This window comes from Anolis sagrei, chromosome Y (genome assembly GCF_037176765.1).
Source record: "Anolis sagrei isolate rAnoSag1 chromosome Y, rAnoSag1.mat, whole genome shotgun sequence".
In the NCBI taxonomy this organism is placed as follows: Eukaryota; Metazoa; Chordata; class Lepidosauria; order Squamata; family Dactyloidae; genus Anolis; species Anolis sagrei.
In genome coordinates, this window is record NC_090035.1 from 38315499 (window position 1) to 38337732 (window position 22234).

Below are 22234 nucleotides of genomic sequence, written 5' to 3' on the forward strand. Positions count from 1 at the left end.
TCTCTCCATAGGCACACCATTGCTGTCCTTCCCATGGAGCAGAGCATGGCGGATGAACAGCGCCTCTGTCTGTCACAATTTGAGCATAATTAGCCTGAGTCTTTTATAGGAAAATTCTGTAATCCCAAAGTTGTAAATAAATGATAGATGTCTTCCATCCTGGATCCATCCCAGTTTCCTGGCCAGATGTTTGTTCTTCTTGATTGGTGTTGATCTTATGTTGACTTCCTTCTTAACTTAAGAAATGTTGCAAACATTTCCTTTATCACTGTCCCATTCTTATCAGAGTTTACTCTTCAGATCTCATTAATAGGTTTTAATCACAAAGCAGCAAGCAGGTAGTTTAGTCATTGCAGGCCTTAATATTATACTGGTGTTTCCAAAATTATTAACTCCAACCACACATCCTTCCATTCTTCCATTCATTCCCACACATCATTATTAAATTCACATTTATCAAATTTGCACATTGGATTTCTTATTACATATTCCCCCTCTTGCATATTGATTTCATTTTTTAAATCGATATGCAACATATAGTAAGGAAACTTCTAAATGTTAGTTGTCTCACATTTCAGTTTCTTAAACCAAAATACATTTTCACAATTACAATGGTAAGTAATCACATTATCGTCATTGCAATTACATGAACCATTTCATATAAACTGAACTTTTGCATATACATCTTCAAAAAATTTGATCAATTAATGTAAGAACCTTTCTTCATATGCACATCTAAAACCATGTTGTTCCTAAATTATTGTTTCCTTCTTTGTTCATTTTCATTACATTTCCATAGCAAAACTTTATTTAACTTTATTTCTCATATTCCCCAGATCAGGAATTCTGGTATTGATGTCGAGCACCCCCCCCCCCCCCAAAATAAGGGATAGTGACTTATAGTTCTCTAAGGACAAGGGCAGCAGGGCTCCTGGGATCCTTCCTGAAAGTCTTTTATGAACCTAGGGACAATACTTTTGTGGACTTATCATTGTGGACTTATCATTGTGGACTTATCATTGATTCTTATGGATTTGCCATTTACTATGAACTCCTTTCTGTCCCCTGCATGGATTACCTTTATAAAAATTCTATCCTTTTGGGTCTTTGCACTTGTCCTATTTTTTCTCTTTGTTGGCACGGTTTGCCTTGAGTATTTTACTCTTGAGAAATTCCCATCCATCCGTAACTCCCTTGTCTTTTAGTATCTGTGTCCACGGAATGCTGCTCAGCGTTTCCTTCATTTTTTGGAAATCAGCTCTCCTAAAGTCCAAAATGCGGGTTTGACTTGTCTTAGTTTCGGCCTTCCTTTGTACCTCAAATTGCAGGAGCACGTGGTCACTTGCCCCTAAGGATCCTACCACTTCGACCGCATCGATCAGGTCCTCCGCATTTGTTAGGATGAGATCAAGAGTAGCCAATCCCCTTGTTGCCTCTTCTACCTTCTGGACCATGAAATTGTCTGCAAGGCAAGCGAGGAATTTGTTGGACCTTGTACTCTTGGCCGAGTTTGTTTTCCAGCAAAAATCGGGATAGTTGAAATCGCCCATGACTACTACATCTCTTCTCTGTGCCTGTTTGGTCAACTGTTGGCAGAAGACTTCATCAAGTTCTTCCTCCTGGCTTGGGGGTCTGTAGTAGACGCCTACAACGACATCTTTTTGAGTCCCAGTTCCCTTGATTCTTATCCAGATGATTTCAAGCTGGTTTCCCAGATTGCTGTCCTGTATCTCTTCTGCAGCATAAGAGTTTTTGACATATAAGGCTACTCCGCCTCCTCTCCCCTTTGTTCGGTTTCTGTGAAAGAGGTTATACCCCTCGATATCTACATTCCAGCGATAGGAGTCATCCCACCAGGTTTCAGTGATCCCTATGATATCATATTTGTGGTGTTGTGCTAAAAGTTGGAGTTCGTCATGTTTATTTCCCATGCTCTGTGAATTAGTGTAAACACATGTGAGCCCCTGAGATTTCCCTTGAGCTGTTTAATTGGGATTATTGTGCTTTTGGTTCTTGGTCCTTGTTGTGTTTGTGCAGCCCTCCGTTTAGCCTTCTGGCGATTCCCAGACATTATGGGTAAAGTAGTGTTCACAAGGCTGTTGTCCCCCTCCCCCGGCGGACCTAGTTTAAAGTGCGTCTAATGAGGTTTGCGAGTCTGTGAGCAAAAAGGTGTTTTCCTACTTGTGTGAGATGCACCACATCACTTGCCAGTAGGCCATCCTCCTGGAAAAGCAGGCCATGGTCAAGGAATTATTTATTTATTTATTTCGAGGTTTTATATACCGACCCTCTCACCTTCAAAGAGGGATTCGGACCAGTTCACAACATGTGTTAACATACAAAAAATATACAATAACAACACAATGCCACTTCATTACACGGTTAAAATATCAGCACTATACACGTTAAAACATTATCATCACAGTTAAAAGAGCCAACTCGTCTGACACCATCACAATCCCATTCATCATCCTCCTTTCATGTGGGCAAAGAATTAAATCAGTTGTCAAATGCCGCGTTCCACAACCAGGTCTTTGTTAGTTTCCTAAACGTCATGAGGGAGGGGGCAGTTCTGATCTCTAATGGCAGGGAGTTCCAAAGTCGAGGGGCCGCCATCGAGAAGGCCCTGTCCCTCGTCCCCACCAGCCGTGCTTGTGCAGGCGGAGGGACCGAGAGCAGGGCCCCTCCACACGATCTTAGTGGTTTTGATGGTTCGTAGGGGAGAATACGTTCGGAGAGGTAAACAGGGCCGGAGTCGTTTAGGGCTTTATAGGTTAACACCAGCACTTTGAATTGTGCTCGGAAGCTAATCGGCAGCCAGTGGAGTTCAAGTAAGAGCGGAGTGGTGTGCTCCCTGTACCCCGCACCCGTTAGTAATCTGGCTGCCGCGCGTTGTACTTGCTGCAGCTTCCGGGCAGTCTTCAGAGGCAACCCCACGTAGAGAGCGTTGCAGTAATCTAAGCGGGATGTAACCAAAGCGTGTACTACCGTGGCCAAGTCAGCCCTCCCAAGGTACGGACACAGCTGGCGCACAAGTTTTAATTGTGCAAATGCTTCCCTGACCACCGCTGAAACCTGGGGTTCCAGGCTCAGCGATGAATCCAGGAGAACTCCCAGACTGCGTACCTGTGCTTTTAGGGGGAGTGTGACCCCGTCCAGCACAGGCTGAAACCCCGTACCTGTTCGGTCTTACGACTGACCAGGAGTACCTCTGTCTTGTCTGGATTTAGTTTCAATCTGTTGTCCCTCATCCAGTCCGTGACAGCGGCCAAGCACCGGTTCATGACCTGAACAGCCTCCTTAGTGGCAGGTGGAAAAGAGTGATAGAGTTGGACATCATCTGCGTACAGATGACATCGCACCCCAAAACTTCGGATGATCTCTCCCAACGGCTTCATGTATATGTTAAACAACATAGGGGACAATATTGAGCCCTGCGGGACTCCACAGTGCAATGGCCGAGGAGTTGAGCAGGAGTCCCCTAGTGGCACCTTCTGGGAGCGACCCTCGAGAAAGGACCGGAGCCACTGCAAGGCAGTACCCCCAAGACCCATTCCCACGAGGCGTCCCAGAAGGATACCGTGGTCGACGGTATCGAAGGCCGAAGAGAGGTCCAGCAGAACCAACAGGGACACACTCCCCCTGTCCAGTTCCCGGCGCAGATCATCAACTAAGGCGACCAAGGCTGTCTCAGTACCATGTCCCGGCCTAAAGCCAGACTGTGACGGATCTAGATAGTCCGTGTCCACCAGGAATTCCTGGAGTTGCGAGGCCACCACACATTCCAGGACTTTGCCCAAGTAGGGGAGATTGGAGACTGGCCGAAAGTTGACGAATTGAGTGGGGTCTAGTGATGGTTTTTTCAACAGCGGTTTGATGACAGCTTGTTTTAAGCTGGCTGGAATCTTGCCTTCCCGAAGGGAGGCATTAACCACCACCTTTACCCACTCTGCCAAACCCCCTCTGGCTTCTTTTACCAGCCAGGAAGGGCAGGGGTCTAGGATGCATGTGGTGGGCCTCGCCTTTCCCAGAACCCTGATGACCTCGTCGAGTTGAACAGATTGAAACGAATCCAACAAAACTGGACAAGCAGATGCTTGAGTTACATCCTCAGAGACTGCAGTTAATGTGGTGTCAAAGCCCGCGCGAATCAAAGCGACTTTGTCCGCAAAGTACTGAGCAAATGCTTCACAGCGCGCTGCCGAGTCGTCAGGGGACCCACTCAAGGTGGGATTCAACAACCCTCTGACTACTCGGAACAGCTCTGCCGGACAGTTCCTTGCGGACGCAATATTGGCCGAGTAGAAAGCATTTTGCGCGGCCTCTATTGCCGCGCCATACGCCCTTAGATAGAGGCGTAGGCGTGTTCGGTTTGACTCGCTGGGCTCTTTCCTCCACACGCTCTCTAGCCACCTCTTTGTTCGCTTTAGCTCCACCAGCTCCTCGTTGAACCAAGGGGCCGGTTTCGCTCGGTGACTTAAGAGGGGGCGCTCCGGAGCAATCGTGTCTATTGCCCTAGTCAACTCCCTATTCCAGTGAGCGACCAGGGCATCGACAGAATCACCATCCAAGGCAGCGGAAACATCCCCAAGAGCCATCAGGAGTCCTTCTGGATCCATAAGCCTCCTGGGGCGGACCATCTTAATGGGTCCACCACCCCTGCGGAGGTTAGAAGTTGCAGCAAGTCTAAACTTGATCAGGTGGTGGTCAGTCCATGGCAAAGGGAAGATTGATAACTCCTCCACACCGCCACCTTCTTCCCAGCCCTGACAGAAGACCAAGTCAAGTGTGTGTCCAGCAGAGTGGATAGGGCCAGATATTAATTGGGACAGCCTCATAGTTGCCATGGAAGCCATGAAGTCCTGAGCCGCTCCTGAAAGAGTGGTCTCTGCATGAACATTGAAGTCCCCCAGCACTACATGCCGCCGGGACTCCAATGCCAGGCCTGAGACCAACTCTGCAAGCTCAGGTAGGGCGGCCGTGGTGCAGCGGGGTGGTCGGTACACCAACAACAGCCCTATTCTGTCCCTGGGCTCAGCTTTATAGAAGTAGAGGCCTCCTTGCAGTTGCTGAGTCACACCCCACTGGAGGAGGCCTGGGCTGCTGTCTACTCACAAGGAGTCCTGGGAGCAGGCTGGAGATCTTTATTGCCCCTTCACAGCAAGCACAGCAGACTCAATCCCTGGCAGGCCTGTGGGCTCAGCTTTATAGATGTAGAGGCCTCCTTGCAGTTGCTGAGTCACACCCCACTGGAGGAGGCCTGGGCTGCTGTCTACTCACAAGGAGTCCTGGGAGCAGGCTGGAGATCTTTATTGCCCCTTCACAGCAAGCACAGCAGACTCAGTGCCAAAGGAAGCCAAAGCGTTCCTCCTGACACCATTTTCTAAGCCAGTTATTGACCTGTACTATTTTTCTGGCTCTTGTGGGTCCGTGTCTTACAACAGGGAGGAGGGATGAAAAGACCACCTGTACATTACATTCTTTTAGCTTTGCTCCTAGAGCTCAAAAATCATTTGTGATCTTTTGAAACGTATGCCTTGCAGTATCATTGGTTCCTACATGAATCAACATGAGGGGAGGACGGTGATAGGGCTTGAGGAGCCTGGTGAGCCTCTGAGTGATATGGTGTATTTTTGCCCCCGGTAGGCAGCATATTTCTCGAGCCATCCCATCTGGTCTGGAAATGACAGCTTCCGTTCCTCTAAGGAGGGAGTCGCCTACTACCAAGACCTGTTTACTTTCGGGAATGACAGGGCCCCTTTTGTGCAATGTAGTGTGTAGGTCTCCAGAAAAGTCATCCTGTTGGTGTGTATTGTGTAGGTGAAAAGTGTTGTCCTCCTCCTCGACATCCCCGGTGCATTCGTCAAGGACAATCTATTGAGATTCGTCCAAGAGCCTATGGTTCTCCTGTATGTGTTCCTGTTGCACCTGGTCTATGGTTGGGGATGGTACACCTGCATGATTGTGTAAGTGTGAATGTTGTGAAGTGTTGTCCCAAACAGGGCTATCCCCCTCACACTGGTCAAGGACGAGCCACTGATCAGTATCTAAGCCATTCTTGTCTTCCCCAATATGTTGTGTTTCTTGGTCAGGTGATAGTTGTGTGAGAATTTGGAATCTATTATGTAACTGCAGCTGAGCGGAAGTATTCTGAGGAGGCTTCCAGGTCCTATGTGTCCTTCTAAGGGTGACATTTCTCCAAGCCTGAGGGTTGTCCACTTCTGAGGTGCTGTTCTCTTGAGCCTCCCCGTAATGTTGGTGTGATATGGGCTGCATGTCTAGGACAGTGTGGTGTGTGGTGTCTAAGAACGGCTCAAGTTCCTGAATGTCCTTAAGGGTCTTAATACGGTCCTCGAGTTGTCGGATACTGTGTTCCATGCGAGTGATCTGTTTACACTTGGGGCAGATGTAATTGAGTAATTGTAGTGTGAAAAAGCTGAACATGCCACAGCTTGTGCATGAGATGGGAAGTTTTCGTGTTTGTTCCATCTGGAGGTTGCTAATTACCTCCTCTTGGTGTGTGTTTTATGTTGTTGTCTGTATGCAGGGGTGAAAGTATAGGTTACTGAGTGTACAAGTTCGCGCGCAGCGTCAGGCGCGCGCGACGCTGGTTTATATAGGATAACGAGAAAGCCCCACCTCTCAAACAAAGCAGTTAATTTTTAAACTCAGGAAGCCCCGCCTCTCAAACAAAGCAGCACTGAAAGCAGTTAAATTTAAACAAAGCTTATCCTGAAGCAGAAGGAAACAAATGGATTCCTGCTTCCTCAACTTCTGTGGGAGCCCAGCTGCCCCTTGGGTTCAGACGCTGGTTTATATAGGATAACTAGGAAGCCCCGCCTCTCAAACTTTTCCCTACTAACTACCCTTGGGCTGGGAAGGGGGTGGGTGGGGGGCCCTGTAAAATTTCTTTCTGACTGTCCTAGACATTACCCCTGAGTCTCTGTGATGATGGAGAGCCGGACCTGTCTGCGGTCACCAGGAGGTGCCACGCCAGAAGGGGTAGCAAAGCTGTGCCCCATCGTCTCCCTCCCCCAAGTGCCAAGGGAGGAGCCAGCACCCCCAGGAGGCCTGAGGACCACTGCCAGATGGGGGAATTCCATCATGTGCCATCCTTCTCCATTGGGGACTCACTCAGGACCCCTGAGTGCTCCAGACTTCATCACAGACTTCATCATCCCCTGCCTCCACCGTCTCCACCATCTTACTTCAATCCTTATTACTCCAAACCAAAGGACACTCTGCTACTGGTCTCTCACACCCTGCTGGGTCCTGCTGTTGTCGCTTAAGTTGGGCCTCAAAATAATCAACGGAATACAATCTAATCTGTCTAGAGAGAGGCCCCGGGTGCTAAAGAATTGTCGAGGCTTGGGAAAATGAGCATGACCATTTTCCAGCCTCGAAGGGAGGAATGATGTCGAGCACTCCCCCCAAAATAAGGGATAGTGACTTATAGTTCTCTAAGGACAAGGGCAGCATTGGGCCAGCAGGAGCGTAGGGCTCCTGGGATCCTTCCTGAAAGTCTCTTATGAACCTAGGGACAATACTTTTGTGGATTTATCATTTGATTCTTATGGATTTGCCATTTACTTTTTTTTATAATAATTTTTATTGATTTATCACATTTATTACATACTATTGCATTTTGTACATCAGCCTCTTTAACATGTTGTTTTATTGTTTTGCTTTGACATTTCCCCCCCTCCCCCTTTTCTCTTTTTTTTCCTTTTTATCACCACAGTGCTCCCCTCCACCCGTCTCAAGCCACAATTCTTACATTTCATCTGTCCAAAATTTCATTTCTTCTTGTGACGGTAATTTTCCTTCCTTATTTTTTAATCCATTTACCACAAATCTTCCCCATACAGCATCAAAATCGCTTTGTTTCCATGTACCTTTTTTAACCTTTAATATACATGTCAATTTATCATTTATTGCTATTTTCCATGCTTCCTTCTACCACTCCTCTATTTGTATATTCATTTCTTTTTTCCAATTCCTTGCTATGAGCAGTCTTGCTATAGTTAGTAAGTTTGTTATCGCTTCTTTATCCTCCTTTTTCAATTGCTTATTGTTATATAATGATAGTAAGGCTATACTAGGACTTTTATCTATTTTCATATTCATTATAGTTTCTATTTCTCTAAATACTTTCTCCCAAAAATTATTTACATGTTTACATTGCCACCACATGTGTATATATGTTCCTGGTTCTTGACACCCTCTCCAACAATTTATTGAGTTATTTTTATTCATATATGCTATTCTTACCGGTGTCAAGTACCACTTCCATATTAACTTGTAATAATTTTCTTTAACTCGTATCGATAAAATTTTTAAATGTCTTTGTCCCCATAACTGTTGCCACTCTGTTTCACTTATTTTCATCCCTAAATCCTCTTCCCAAATCTCCTTAAGGGTACACTTTTTTATTTTTTCATCCTTCATTTCAATTAGTATCTTATAAATTTTGCTAATTATACCTCTCAAGTTTTCATGTTCTTCTACAGCCCTTCCCTTCTGTATTATTTGTTCAAATTGATTGAGTTGGCTTCCATTTCTATTATTTTTTTTCCAGTTTATTAACCATTGTTCTAATTGTATACAATGAAACCATGACAATTTTATTTCTTTAAACTCTTCCAACATCATTTCCCTCTTCATTTCCACCTTCATCCAATCCCCTATCCTATCTAAATTTATTTCCCTTACCTTTTTATCCATTACTTTTTTAAAAAAAATTGGGAACTTCTTTTCCATCACTATTGGGGTTATAATTGATCCCTCCTTTATTAACCTCCCCTTATATTTATTCCATACTTCCAGTATGTTACTCAGCATTGGGTTTCTCATTTCCCTCATTTCTTTTCTAGTAAACTGTTTAAAAAATATATTCCAAGTTTCGTCTTCCACTTTTCCTGAATCATTACTAAGCCAATCTATTCCCTCTTTTTTAACCATTCCTTCTATAACCAAACTTAATCTACTTGCTTCATAATATTTTTTTTATATTAGGTAGCGCTAGTCCACCCTCCTTTTGCGATCTGTACCATAACCGTTTATTTAGTCTATTTCTTTTACTTCCATTACAGTACCTATTAATCATTTGTTGCCATCTAGTTAGTTCTTCTACTGTGATTTGAAGTGGTAGCATCCTAAATATAAAATTTATTTTTGGAAGTATTTTTATTTTTACTAATGCTATTCTTCCAAACCAGGATAAGCGTATACCTTCGTACTCTATTAACTTTTTCTGAACTTCTTTCCTTAATGTTACTACATTTACTTCCTCTATCTCTTTTAAATCCTTAGTTATTATTACTCCCAAGTATTTTAATTTATTCTTAATTCTTATTCCCATTTTACTCTGTTCTATAAAATCTTTTTCTTCTTCTCTTGTATAATTAAGTAGCATCATTTCTGACTTGTTCCAATTAACTTGTAAACCCGTTGCTTTCCCAAATATCTCCAAATATTCTTTTATTCTATCCATTTTCTCCACTATATTTTTTATAAATAACAATGTATCATCAGCGAATAAGCTCACCTTCTGTTTCTCCTTTTTCCTAACCCTTCTAAATTTTTATCGTTCCTTATGTTATTAGCAAACAGTTCTATCACCATAGCAAATAGTATCGGAGACAAAGGGCACCCTTGTCTAGTTCCTCTAGTCACTTTTATTTCGTTTGTCACTCCGTCATTTATAGTTACCACTGCTGAGTTCCTTGAGTAAAATTGTTTTAGTACTCCTTTTATTCTATTTCCAAATTTATTCAAAATTTCCCTTAATGTCTCCCATTCCACACAATCGAATGCTTTAAAAATATCTAATGATAATATCCCTGCATTTTCCTTTCCCTCTTTAGCCCAATGAATTTTATTTAATACTCTCCCAATCAAATTTGACATTTGTCTTCCTTTTACAAACCCGCACTGATCTTCTTTTATGTACTTATACATGCATTTATTCATTCTATTGGCTATTATCGCGGACAATATCTTTGCATCCTGATTAATTAATGATATGGGCCTATATGACCCTGGGTCTGTTAAGTCTTTATCAGGTTTAGGTATTAATATTATTAATGATCTCCTCCATGATTCGGGTATCTTATCTCCCTTCATTATTCCATTATATAATTCTAATAGTTTTGGGGTTAAAACTTCTCTAAAACTTTTATAATATTCTGTCCCTAGACCATCCAAGCCTGGAGCTTTCCCTACTTTTAATTTCTTAATAACTTCCTCTATTTCTTTTTTCTTAATAGGTTGTTCCAGTAACTCTTTATCTTTCTCCTCCAGCTTACTCTCCCAATTTTCCTCCACATATTTCCTAATTGCCTCTACGGGGCTTGCTTTGGTTTGATATAGTTCTTTATAAAATTCTTCAAATACTTTCAATTTTTCTTTCATAGCTCTACATAATTTACCTGTTTTATTTTTTATCGTATTTATCATTCCTTTCATTTTCTTTTCCTATGTTGATTTGGCTAGCATCTTTGAATTCCTATCACTAAACTCAAAATATTCCCTCCTTAAATAAATTAAATTTTCTTGTACTTCGTCTATTTCCATTTTATCCAATTCCTCTTTTTTTGCTCTTAACCTAGCATAAATTCGTGTATCTCTCTTTATTACATATGCTTTTTTAATCTCTTCTATTTCTCTTACTAAATTCCTTTTCTTTTCTTCTTGCTTTCTTTTTAAGTTTATTGTCTCTTTTATACATAACCCTCTGGTCACTGCTTTCATAGTGTCCCATAGAACTCCTTTTGTCACCCCCTTTTCGTTAAAGCCCCATATTTCTTGCCATTTTGCTTGCACTTTATCTACTATCTCTTTATGATTTAGTATTTTTGTATTTAACCTCCACCTTTTCATTTTGTCATAATCACATTTCAACACAATCTCAATTGAAACCAAAGCATGATCCGAAATCTTAATCATACCTATATCAGCATTTAGCACTTTACTTGTCATATTTTTGGAGACAAAAATATAATCAATTCTTGTATACACCTTATGTACCGATGAATAAAATGTATATCTACTTTCACTCCCTTTTACCAATCTCCACACATACTTTAATTGCCATTTATTCATTACTCTACTTAATTCCGTTGTTTCAATATTTCTAGCTTTTGATGCTATCGTAGTTTTATCCTTCTTTAAATCCATATAGCAATTACAATCTCCTCCAAATATTACATTTTGTTGATGGTAATTCTCTATTTGCTCTAACACTTTTTCATAAAATTCTTGCTGTTTTACATTTGGTGCGTATACATTTACTAATACATATTTTTCCTCCCCTACTTCCCCATATATTATTATATATCTTCCCTCTTCATCTTTCAATACCTTGTTTATGACAAAATTACATTTCTTTGCCATTTACTATGAACTCCTTTCTGTCCCCTGCATGGATTACCTTTATAAAAATTCTATCCTTTTGGGTTTTTTATATGTATAAAAATTATACTTCTGATCCTTTCATGGCAAGAACCCCTTTCCCTCCTCCTGGCCTTTGTTTCCCCTCAAACCCATGAAGAAATCCCACCAGAAAAGAGCTATTGAGCTGCAAATCATTCAGAATGTTTATCAATCATTTCACCTTTGCATGGATAATAGATCCGGCCAGCTGTTTTGCCCCTCGGAGGATAGCCCAGGCATTTCAGCTTGCCCTTTAGCAGAAATATCATATTCCTACCAGGAGGACAAAGAGTTCCCTTTTGCCCTCCCCTTGATTTACTCAATTGCACCTTCACGACAACACAATTGTATCAGTCTCATCTCCACAAACACTCTGTTTGCCAGCCTGGAAAACAACCAGACTTCCTTATATATGGTGATTTGCACCACTCAAAGGACAATAAGCTGCATCAGCTGGAGACATTTTTCCTTTGTTTCGCTGAGCACATGGCCAGTTTCCATTGACCCATTCATGAACTCTCTTTGTGTTCTGTCATCCCGCCTCCCCTCTTCTGACTTGCTGGCCAGCGGGCGACAGGAGCCCGCCCCCTTGGATCCAGCATGCCCCTGAAGCTCCCTGATTGGTCCAGGACCCCAGGGGATGGGAGGCTCCTCCCCAGCTGCTCGCCCTGCTGCCCAATCACAGCGGGGAATGTCAGAGGAGCTGGGGCGGGAAGTTTGAACTCTGGGTTTTCAAAAATTGTATAAATATGCCTGCATCACTGTGCTCCTGCATGTTTGTGGTGGAATTATCCCTACAATGCATCCGATTGCAGCTGAATCGCTAATAAAACACCTTGGTCACTGAAACTTCTTCCACTTTGATGAGGATTTATTATTTTTAATATTTTTTGTTGCTGAAATTGGCTTCGCTGGCCTCACCAAGATTCCAGGACTCTCTTTGGTGCGGTCCTCAGGGATCTCCTCGGCTGGGGAGACCCTCCTAAAAGCAGCTCGATATCAGTATGTTGACCTAAGGGCCATAAGTCCCAGGTAATGTGGCATTTCCTTCACAAACAAGTCAGTGTATTTAAAGATTAGCCACTTGTTAAACATCGAATGGGAACAGAGGTCATTATCTTTTCATTAGAAGATCTCAAAGCCTTGGTGCCATCCAATATGCCAGGCAGGTGGGATCTGGATTTTGGGGAAAATTATTGGATTTACACAAGACAAAGGGTGTGGAGAAAGCCTTTCCTGGCGGCTGCCATCACATTGCCATCCTTGCATCGGGAGAAAACATTGAAAAGGACAGTAGGTTGTTGTGAATTTTCTGAGCTGCACCGGCATGTTCTAGAAGCATTTTCTCCTGATGTTTTGCCTGCATCTATGGCAGGTATACTCAGAGGTTGTGAGGTCTGTTGGAAACTAGGAAAATGGGGTTTATATGTCTGTGGAATAATGTCTTGTCTGTTGGAGACAAGTGTGAATGTTGCCTTTGGCCACCTTGATGAGCACTGAATAGCCTTTCAGCTATTCAATTCCAGACTGGAAGTAATCAAGGCCAACTAACACCTCCCAACAAAGGATTCCCCCAGGCAGGAAGTAGCCAGGTTTTGAAGCTGCAGGACTATTCATGGCCATTCGATTGAGGCAAGAGTGAATGTTACAGTTGGCCAGCTTGATTAGCATTGAATAACCTTGCAACTTCAAAACCTGACTGCTTCCTGCCTGGGTGAATCCTTTGTTGGGAGGTGTTAACTGGCCCTGATTGTTTCCTGTCTGGAATTGAATAGCTGCAAGGCTGCAAGACCTCACAACCTCTGAGGATGCCTGCCATAGATGTCGGCAAAACGTCAGGAGAGAATGCTTCTGGAACATGGTTGTAAACCCACAGCAACTCAATGATTCCGGCCATGAAAGCATTTGACAACACATTATTAGCCAGTTTGATTAGCACTGAATAGCCTTGCAACTTCAAAACCTGGCTGCTTCCTGCCTGGAGGAATCCTTTGTTGGGAGGTGTTAACTAGCTCTGATTGTTTCCTTCCTGGAATTGAATAGCCACAAGGCTATTTAATGCTAATCAAGGTGGCAAATGGCAACATTCACGCTTGCCTCCAACAGGCAAGAGTTCTTTCTCCCACACTGGACCTAATTCCACAGATTCCACTTGCCTAGTTTCCAACAGACCTCACAACCTCTGAGGATACCTGTCATAGATGTGGGGGAAAACGCCAGAAGAGAATCCTTCTGGAACATTGCCATACAGACTGGGAAACTCACAACAACCTTTCCAACGACAATACATTGGAAAGGACACACCTTTTAACCCATAAGGCCTTTTTCTGCCAAGAAAAGGGAGGGTGGGATTAGAATCATTGCTTTAGGAAATGTTACTGATGAACTGTTTTCAGCTTGTGTGAACTTGCTGCATTGCTGGATGCATCTTTTAAATAGTTTTCAGTTGACTTTATGACAAGCAACCCTGAGACCTTTTAATGTAGAAATATTGCAATTAATAAGGAAAAGGTTAGGACACATGTTGTGACCCTTGATACAGTTCCTCATGTTGTGGTGGCCCCCAACCATAACATTATTTTTGTCACTACTTCGTAACTGTAATTTTGCTAATAATTTTGTAATTTTGAATCATAATGTACATATCAGATATACAGGATGTATTTTCAGTCACTGGACCAAACTGGGCACAAATACCCAATACCCCTAAATTTGAACACTGGTGGGGTGGGGGGGGGGGGAGGGGAGGCTTGATTTAGTCATTTGGGAGTTGTAGTTGCTTGGATTTATAGTTCACCTACAATCAAAGAGCATTCTGAACTCCACCAATGATGGAATTGAACTAAACTTGGCACACAGAACTCCCATATACTGGAAAGGTTTGATGGGCATTGATTAGTTTTTGAGTTGTAGTTCACCTACATCTATAGAGCACTGTGTACTCAAGCTATGATGGGTCTGGATCAAACTTGGCACAAATACTTAATATGTCCAAATGTGAATACTGATTGACTTTGGGGAAAATAGACCTTGACATTTGGGAGTTGTAGTTGCTGGGATTTATAGTTAACCTACAATCAAAGAGCCCATTGAACCCACCAACAATAGAATTAGGCCAAACTTCCCACACAGAACCCCCATGACCAAAAGAAAATACTGTGTTCTTGTGGGTTTTTTCGGGCTATAGAGCCATGTTCTAGAGCCATTTCTCCTGACGTTTCGCCTGCATCTATGGCAAGCATCCTCAGAGGTAGTGAGTTCTGTTGGAATTAGGACAATGGGTTTATATATCTGTGGAATGGCTGGGGTGGGGCAAGGAGCTCTTCCCTGCTACAGTTAGGTGTGGATGTTTCAGCTGATCACCTTCATTAGCATTTGAAGGCCTGCCTGAGCCTGGGAAAATCTCTTGCTGGGAGGTGTTAATCTGTGCCTGGTTGTTTCCTCTCTGTTGTTTTGCTGTTGTAATTTTAGAGTTTTTTAATACTGGTAGCAAGATTTTGTTCATTTTCATGGTCTCTTCCTTTCTGTTGAAATTGTCCACATGCTTGTGTATTTCAATGGCTTCTCTGTGTAGTCTGACATGGTGGTTGTTGGTGTGGTCCAGCATTTCTGTGTTCTCAAATAATATGCTGTGTCCAGGCTGGTTCATCAGGTGCTCTGCTATGGCTGACTTCTCTGGTTGAAGTAGTCTGAGTGCCTTTCATGTTCCTTGATGCGTGTCTGGGCGCTGCGTTTGTTGGTCCCTATGTAGACTTGTCCACAGCTGCATGGTATACGGTAGACTCCTGAAGAGGTGGGAAGATCCCTCTTGTCCTTTGCTGAACGTAGCATTTGTTGGATTTTCTTGGTGGGTTTGTAGATTGTTTGTATGTTGTGTTTCCTCATCAGCTTCCCTATGCAGTCAGTGGTTCCCTTGATGTATGGCAGGAACACTTTTCCTCTGGGTGGATCTTCATCTTTACTCTCGTGGTTTGTTCTTAGTCTTGCAGCTCTTCTGATGTCTGAGGTGGAGTATCCATTGGCCTGGAGAGCCCAGTTGAGGTGGTTCAGTTCATCTTGGAGGAGGTGGGGTTCGCAGATTCTTTTTGCACGGTCTGCCAAGGCTTTAATGGTGCTTCTTTTTTGACTTGGGTGATGGTTGGAGTTTTTATGTAGATATCTGTGTGTGGGGGTTTTCTGTAGACGGTGTGACCCATCCGCAAACCAGATCAACAATTGGGTCACACCGTCTACAGAAAACCCACACACACAGATAGATATCTACATAAAAACTCCAACCATCACCCAAGTCAAAAAAGAAGCACCATTAAAGCCTTGGCAGACCGTGCAAAAAGAATCTGCGAACCCCACCTCCTCCAAGATGAACTGAACCACCTCAACTGGGCTCTCCAGGCCAATGGATACTCCACCTCAGATATCAGAAGAGCTGCAAGACTAAGAACAAACCACGAGAGTAAAGACGAAGATCCACCCAGAGGAAAAGTGTTCCTGCCATACATCAAGGGAACCACTGACTGCATAGGGAAGCTGATGAGGAAACACAACATACAAACCATCTACAGACTCACCAAGAAAATCCAACAAATGCTACGTTCAGCAAAGGACAAGAGGGATCCTCCCACCTCTTCAGGAGTCTACCGTATACCATGCAGCTGTGGACAAGTCTACATAGGGACCAACAAACGCAGCGCCCAGACACGCATCAAGGAACATGAAAGGCACTGCAGACTACTTCAACCAGAGAAGTCAGCCATAGCAGAGCACCTGATGAACCAGCCTGGACACAGCATATTATTTGAGAACACAGAAATGCTGGACCACACCAACAACCACCATGTCAGACTACACAGAGAAGCCATTGAAATACACAAGCATGTGGACAATTTCAACAGAAAGGAAGAGACCATGAAAATGAACAAAATCTGGCTACCAGTATTAAAAAACTCTAAAATTACAACAGCAAAACAACAGAGAGGAAACAACCAGGCACAGATTAACACCTCCCAGCAAGAGATTTTCCCAGGCTCAGGCAGGCCTTCAAATGCTAATGAAGGTGATCAGCTGAAACATCCACACCTAACTGTAGCAGGGAAGAGCTCCTTGCCCCACCCCAGCCATTCCACAGATATATAAACCCATTGTCCTAATTCCAACAGACCTCACTACCTCTGAGGATGCTTGCCATAGATGCAGACGAAACATCAGGAGAAATGCCTCTAGAACATGGCTCTATAGCCCGAAAAAACCCACAAGAACCTAGTGATTCCAGCCATGAAAGCCTTCGACAATACAGAAAATACTGTGTTTTCTGATGGTGTTTGGCGACCCCTCTGTGACCCCCCCCCAGGGGTCCTGACCCCCAGGTTGAGAAACGCTGCAGTAGGGACTCAGGGCAGTTTACAACAAATCAGCAAACATTCAATGCCGTAAGGTGCTGGACAAGGAACAAAATAACAAAATTTACCCGTCTCACAAAATAAATTGATATCCAACCCTTGGCAATGCAGATATTATTCAGATGCCGCTTTGGTTTGTGTTTTGCCACCTCCCAGAAGAAGAGAAATACCACAAAGTGCCATCTAATCCAACCCCAAAAATTCAGAAATTACACTATGTAACATAATTTTTGTCCTTTGGTTATAAATATTTATTTATTTATTTATTATTTAAAACATTTATATTCCGCCCTTCTCACCCCGAAGGGGACTCAGAGCGCAGCACAACATTTACATGGCAAACATTCAATGCCTGGATACAATACATAAACATTAAAAACATTTATCTAAATATTAAAATACACCATTTAAAATAACACAATTTAAAACCGTCCTAGCCATTGCATCAAATCCAATTGGCCTAGTCATCTTTCCCATTGTCGCTTCATTGCCCTGTCCCGAAAGCTTGGTCCCACAGCCAAGTTTTGACCATCCGTCTAAAGGACAGGAGGGAGGGGGCCGACCTGATCTCACAAAGAAGGGAATTCCATAGCCGGGGAGCAATCACCGAGAAGGCCCTGTCTCTCGTCCCCACAAATCGCGCCTGTGACAACGGTGGGACGGAAAGCAGGGCCTCCCCGGAGGATCTTAATCTCCGCGATGGTACATAGAGGGAGATGCGTTTGGACAGGTAATTTGGGCCGGGTTGTTGTTTGCTAATTGGTTATATCATTTTTTAAAATAGGAAAAGTTGGTTCAACTACAAAAACTTTGTTGTTGCAGGACACCCTGCAGCACATGTTGTGATAGTTTTTCAATGAATCTCTCATCAAGCCTCAAGCAATTCAGCATGGTTTGTGCACAGCCACAAAAAACTAAGTTTCTGGAGTAGAATGACTACTTTCAAAGTAGGTGCCACAGAATTAAATTAGAAATAACACTTTCAAACCAGGACCAGATTTTTTTCAAATTTTGTTACATAGCGTTATTTGGATATCATCTCGGCTCAACACTTTGCTGCCTTCCAGGAGAGGGAAAGGATCTCCAAAGGTCATCTAGTCCAACCCCGAATATGGATCTGCCCCTTATCTCTGGCCCTGGTACATTCCTTCCTTGGCGCTCCTCCTTGTTGACCTTGGGAAGGTGGCCACTCACCCAGGCAACACATGGTAGTTCTTGGGAGATCAGGCCATCCAAGCTGCCCTACAGCATCTGATCAGTGTTGACTCCTCATCGCCCCATTCATGCACCTGGTTTTGGTACACCTGGATCACCATCCAAGTTCCTTCTCCTGGCCAGCCTCTTCTTTTCTCTCCTATTGCTGCTGCAAGGAGTCAGCTCTTCCTGTCTGACCAGCTCTTCAGGCTCTGCAGAACAAAAGAGCCCCCAACTCCACCTTCTCCTTCCCGCAGGAGCCAGTGATTCACCTGCCAAGCCCCACCCTCCCGGGAGCACCTCTGCGCCAGCTCTTCCTGACTGGCTCCCCAGGTGTATCAGCTTGACTTGGCACGTCCTGAGGAGCATCCTGAGGAGCAAGGCAGGCCTTGACGTCCAGGCTGGGTTGACTCATAGGATCCTAGAGTGGAAGAGAGTACACACATCTCAAAGGTCATGCAATCTGACCCTGTTCAAGACACACTACCAAAGCCCTCCAGACAGATCACCATCCAGCCTTTGATTAAAACCCACCAGAGAAAGCTGCTCCAACACCATCCATTGCATACTGCAAGTTTGTAGAAACATCTCTCAGGAGGGATTGGATGGTGTCTTCCTGTCTGGCAAAAAGAGTTGGACTGGATGTCCTTTAGGGGTCTCTTCCAACTTTCAGGTTCTAGGATTCAAAAGAAACTGGATGGCCATTGGTGGGATGCCAGGCCATAGTGTCTTCCTGCCTGGCAGAAGAAGGTTGGACTAGATGGCTCATGAGGCCAACAGATGGCCTCAATCACATCTTGAAAGTTCATGGAATCATATAGAGTTGGAAAGGATCTACAAAGGCCTACAGTCTGACCCCATTCTTCCAGGCAGGAAGACTACTCAAGCCCTCCCAACAGATGGCCATCCAGCCTCTGATTAAAAACCTCCAGAGAAGGCGAGTCCACCACCATCCATTGCATCTTCAAAGTTTATAGAATCATATAGCGTTGGAAGTAATCTACAAAAGCCATCTAGCTTGACCCTATTCGTCCAAGCAAGAAGATGCAATGAAAGCCCTCCCAACAGATAGCCATCCAGCCTATGATTAGAAACTCCAGAGAAGGCGACCACCATCAACTTCCACATATTGAAAGTTCATGGAATCATATAGAGTTGGAAGGGATCTACAAAGGCCATCCAGTCTGACCCCATTCTTCCAGGCAGAAAGATACAATGAAAGCCCTCCCAACAGATGGCCATCAAGCCTCTGATTAAAAACCTCCAGAGAAGGCGACTCCACCACCATCCATCACATCTTGAAAGTTCATGGAATCATACAGAGTTGGAAGGAATCTACAAAAGCCATCCAGCCTGATCCCATCCTTCCAGGCAGGAAGATATAATGAAAGCCCTCCCAACAGATGACCATCCAGCCTATGATTAAAAATCTCCAGAGAAGTCGACCACCATCAACCACCGCATCTTGAAAGTTCATGGAATTATATAGAGTTGGAAGGAATCTACAAAGGACATCCAGTCTGCCCTCCGTCAAGCAGGAAGATACAATCAAAACCCTCCCAACAGATGGCCATCCAGCCTCTGATTAAAAAACTCCAGAGAAGGCAACTCCACCACCATCCATTGCATCTTGAAAATTCATAGAATTAGAGTTTGAAGGAATCTACAAAGGCCATCCAGTCTGACCCCATTCTTCCAGGCAGGAAGACACAACTTAAGTCCTCCCAACAGATGGCCATCCAGCTTCTGATTAAAAACCTCCAGTGAAGGCAATTCCACTGGACTCCCAGGAACCATATTCCACTGTCGCACAGCTCTTACCATCAAGGGTTTCTTCCTAATGTTTAGGTGTTCTGTGAACCCCACCTCCTCCAAGATGAACTGAACCACCTCAACTGGGCTCTCCAGGCCAATGGATACTCCACCTCAGACATCAGAAGAGCTGCAAGACCAAGAACAAGGCATGAGAGTAAAGACAAAGATCCACCCAGAGGAAAAGTGTTCTTGCCATAAATCAAGGGAACCACTGACTGCATAGGGAAGTTGATGAGGAAACACAACATACAAACCATCTACAGACTCACCAAGAAAATCCAACAAATGCTACATTCAGCAAAGGACAAGAGGGATCCTCTCACTTCTGCAGGAGTCTACCATGTACCATGCAGCTGTGGACAAGTATACCTAGGGACCACCAAACGCAGCATTGCCCAAACACGAATCAAGGAACATGAAAGGCACTGCAGACTACTTCAACCAGAGAAATCAGCCATAGCAGAGCACCTGATGAACCAACCTGGACACAGCATTTTATTTGAGAACACAGGAATGCTGGACCACTCTCACAACCACTATGTCAGACTACACAGAGAAGCCACTGAAATACACAAGCATGTGGACAATTTCAACAGAAAGGAGAAAACCATGAAAATGAACAAAATTTGGCTACCAGTATTTAAAAACTCTAAAATTGCAACAGCACAACAACAGAGAGGAAGCAGGCAGGGACATCTAATTACCTCTCAACAAAAGTTTGCTCCAGGCACAATCAGCCCATTGTACGCTAATCAAGGTGGTCAGTTGAAACATTCACACCTAGCTCCAACAGACAAGAGTCCTTTGTCCCACCCTGGTCATTCCATAGATATATAAACCCCTTTTTGCTAGTTCCAATAGACCTCACTACCTCTGAGGATGCTTGCCATAGATGCAGGCGAAACGTCAGGAGAGAATGCCTCTAGACCATGGCCATACAGCCCAAAAAAACCTACAAAAACCCAGTGATTCCAGCCATGAAAGCCTTCGACAATACATCTTTTACTGCAGTTTGAATCCACTGAATCCTAGTCTTCAAAGCAGCAGAAAACAAGCCTGCAAATTTCTACTCAATGGGACCTCCTTTGAAATATTCAAACACGGCTCTCATGTTCCTTCTAGATTTCTCTTCTTCAAGCTAAACCTACCCAGCTCTTACAAAGGAAGAAATACAGTATTATATTTGGGCTAGGATACTGGGAGAGCAGGCTTCAAATCCTCACTCAAATGTGGAAATCCATTTAGTGACACTCTCTCAGCCTCAGAGAGAAGGCAAAGGCACACTCGCATTGAACAAAATGTTCCACCCCATCCCCCCATGATATGAGGTGCATCTCAACCTTCCTAATGCCATTGTTATGAATCCAAAGAGGTTCCTGTTCTTTTGTGCAGAGTGTTCAAGGAATAGTAAGGTAGTTTAGACCAATGAGACACTTTAGAGACCAAATTTGGTTTTGACACTAGTCATGTAACATTTATTGAAATACAATCATCACAGAATCATATCAGAATCATATCAAGGAGAGCTCTCGCACACACACACACATTCACACATACTCACGCATACATAGGCCTTCTCCAGACGAAGATGATCAGCTTTCCTCTGAGAAGGTGTGGACGTTCCCCTTTGCCGCAGACCAGGAAGCGTGCATCTTCTTGGTGTCCCCTGCATTTATAGGCCAAAATCAATTTTTCTTCTTTTCTTCTTTCTAATAATCAGGTTGTTCTGTTCCTTTCAAGTCTGTTCCGAACACCCAGATGGTTATCTCCAATGGAGGCTTTTCATAGAAGGGAGTTACCCAAGGAGAGATGGCTAAGCTATAAACATCTTTTGATAAAAGACAATAGCATGTGGCGCCTTAAAACCATGGAAGAACTTAGAGAAACAGACGAAGAGATAGGATGGTTCCACTACCTACAGGCCAAAGAGCATTACAATGAAGTTCGAAAGAAAGGCTTTAATGAAAATGATACGTGCTGGGACAAGGTGATGAAAAGAGAGAAGAAAGTGGTCACAATCCTATACCAGAAGTTGCCTGAGTGGAGCAATGAGAGAGAACTGATAAAGGAAACCATGAACAAATGGGTGAAGGATATAGGCCGCTCCATACTATTTAAAGAGTGGGAACAAGTATGGAAGAGCAAAATAAAACTAACAAGAGCCACCACAATAGTAGAAAACTGCTACAAAGTATTTTATAGATGGCATTTGACACCAGCGGTTCTAGCCAAATTTAATAAAAAACAGAATAATTTATGCTGGAAGTGCAGAAAAGAAGTAGGAACATACTTCCATATGTTCTGGAATTGCAAAGAGATCCAAAAATTTTGGACATCGGTCCACAGATATGTACAAAATATACTAAAAACAAAGTTTGATATGAAGCCCGAATATT

The 22234-nt window shown here is 43.6% G+C and overlaps 1 protein-coding gene across 1 annotated transcript in view; it reads right to left on the reverse strand.

Annotated features, from left to right (window-relative positions):
• The window catches only part of LOC137095598 (transmembrane protein 54-like), a 35924-nt gene extending 14414 nt beyond the window's left edge, over nt 1–21510 (reverse strand). Inside the window, exons 1-2 of the mRNA XM_067462372.1 lie at nt 21400–21510; nt 18324–18444 (exon numbers count right to left, since the gene is read on the reverse strand). Coding sequence (XP_067318473.1) covers nt 18324–18444; nt 21400–21510 — 232 coding nt within the window. The remainder of the gene's footprint in view (nt 1–18323; nt 18445–21399) is intronic.
• Between the last annotated feature and the right edge of the window lie 724 nt (nt 21511–22234).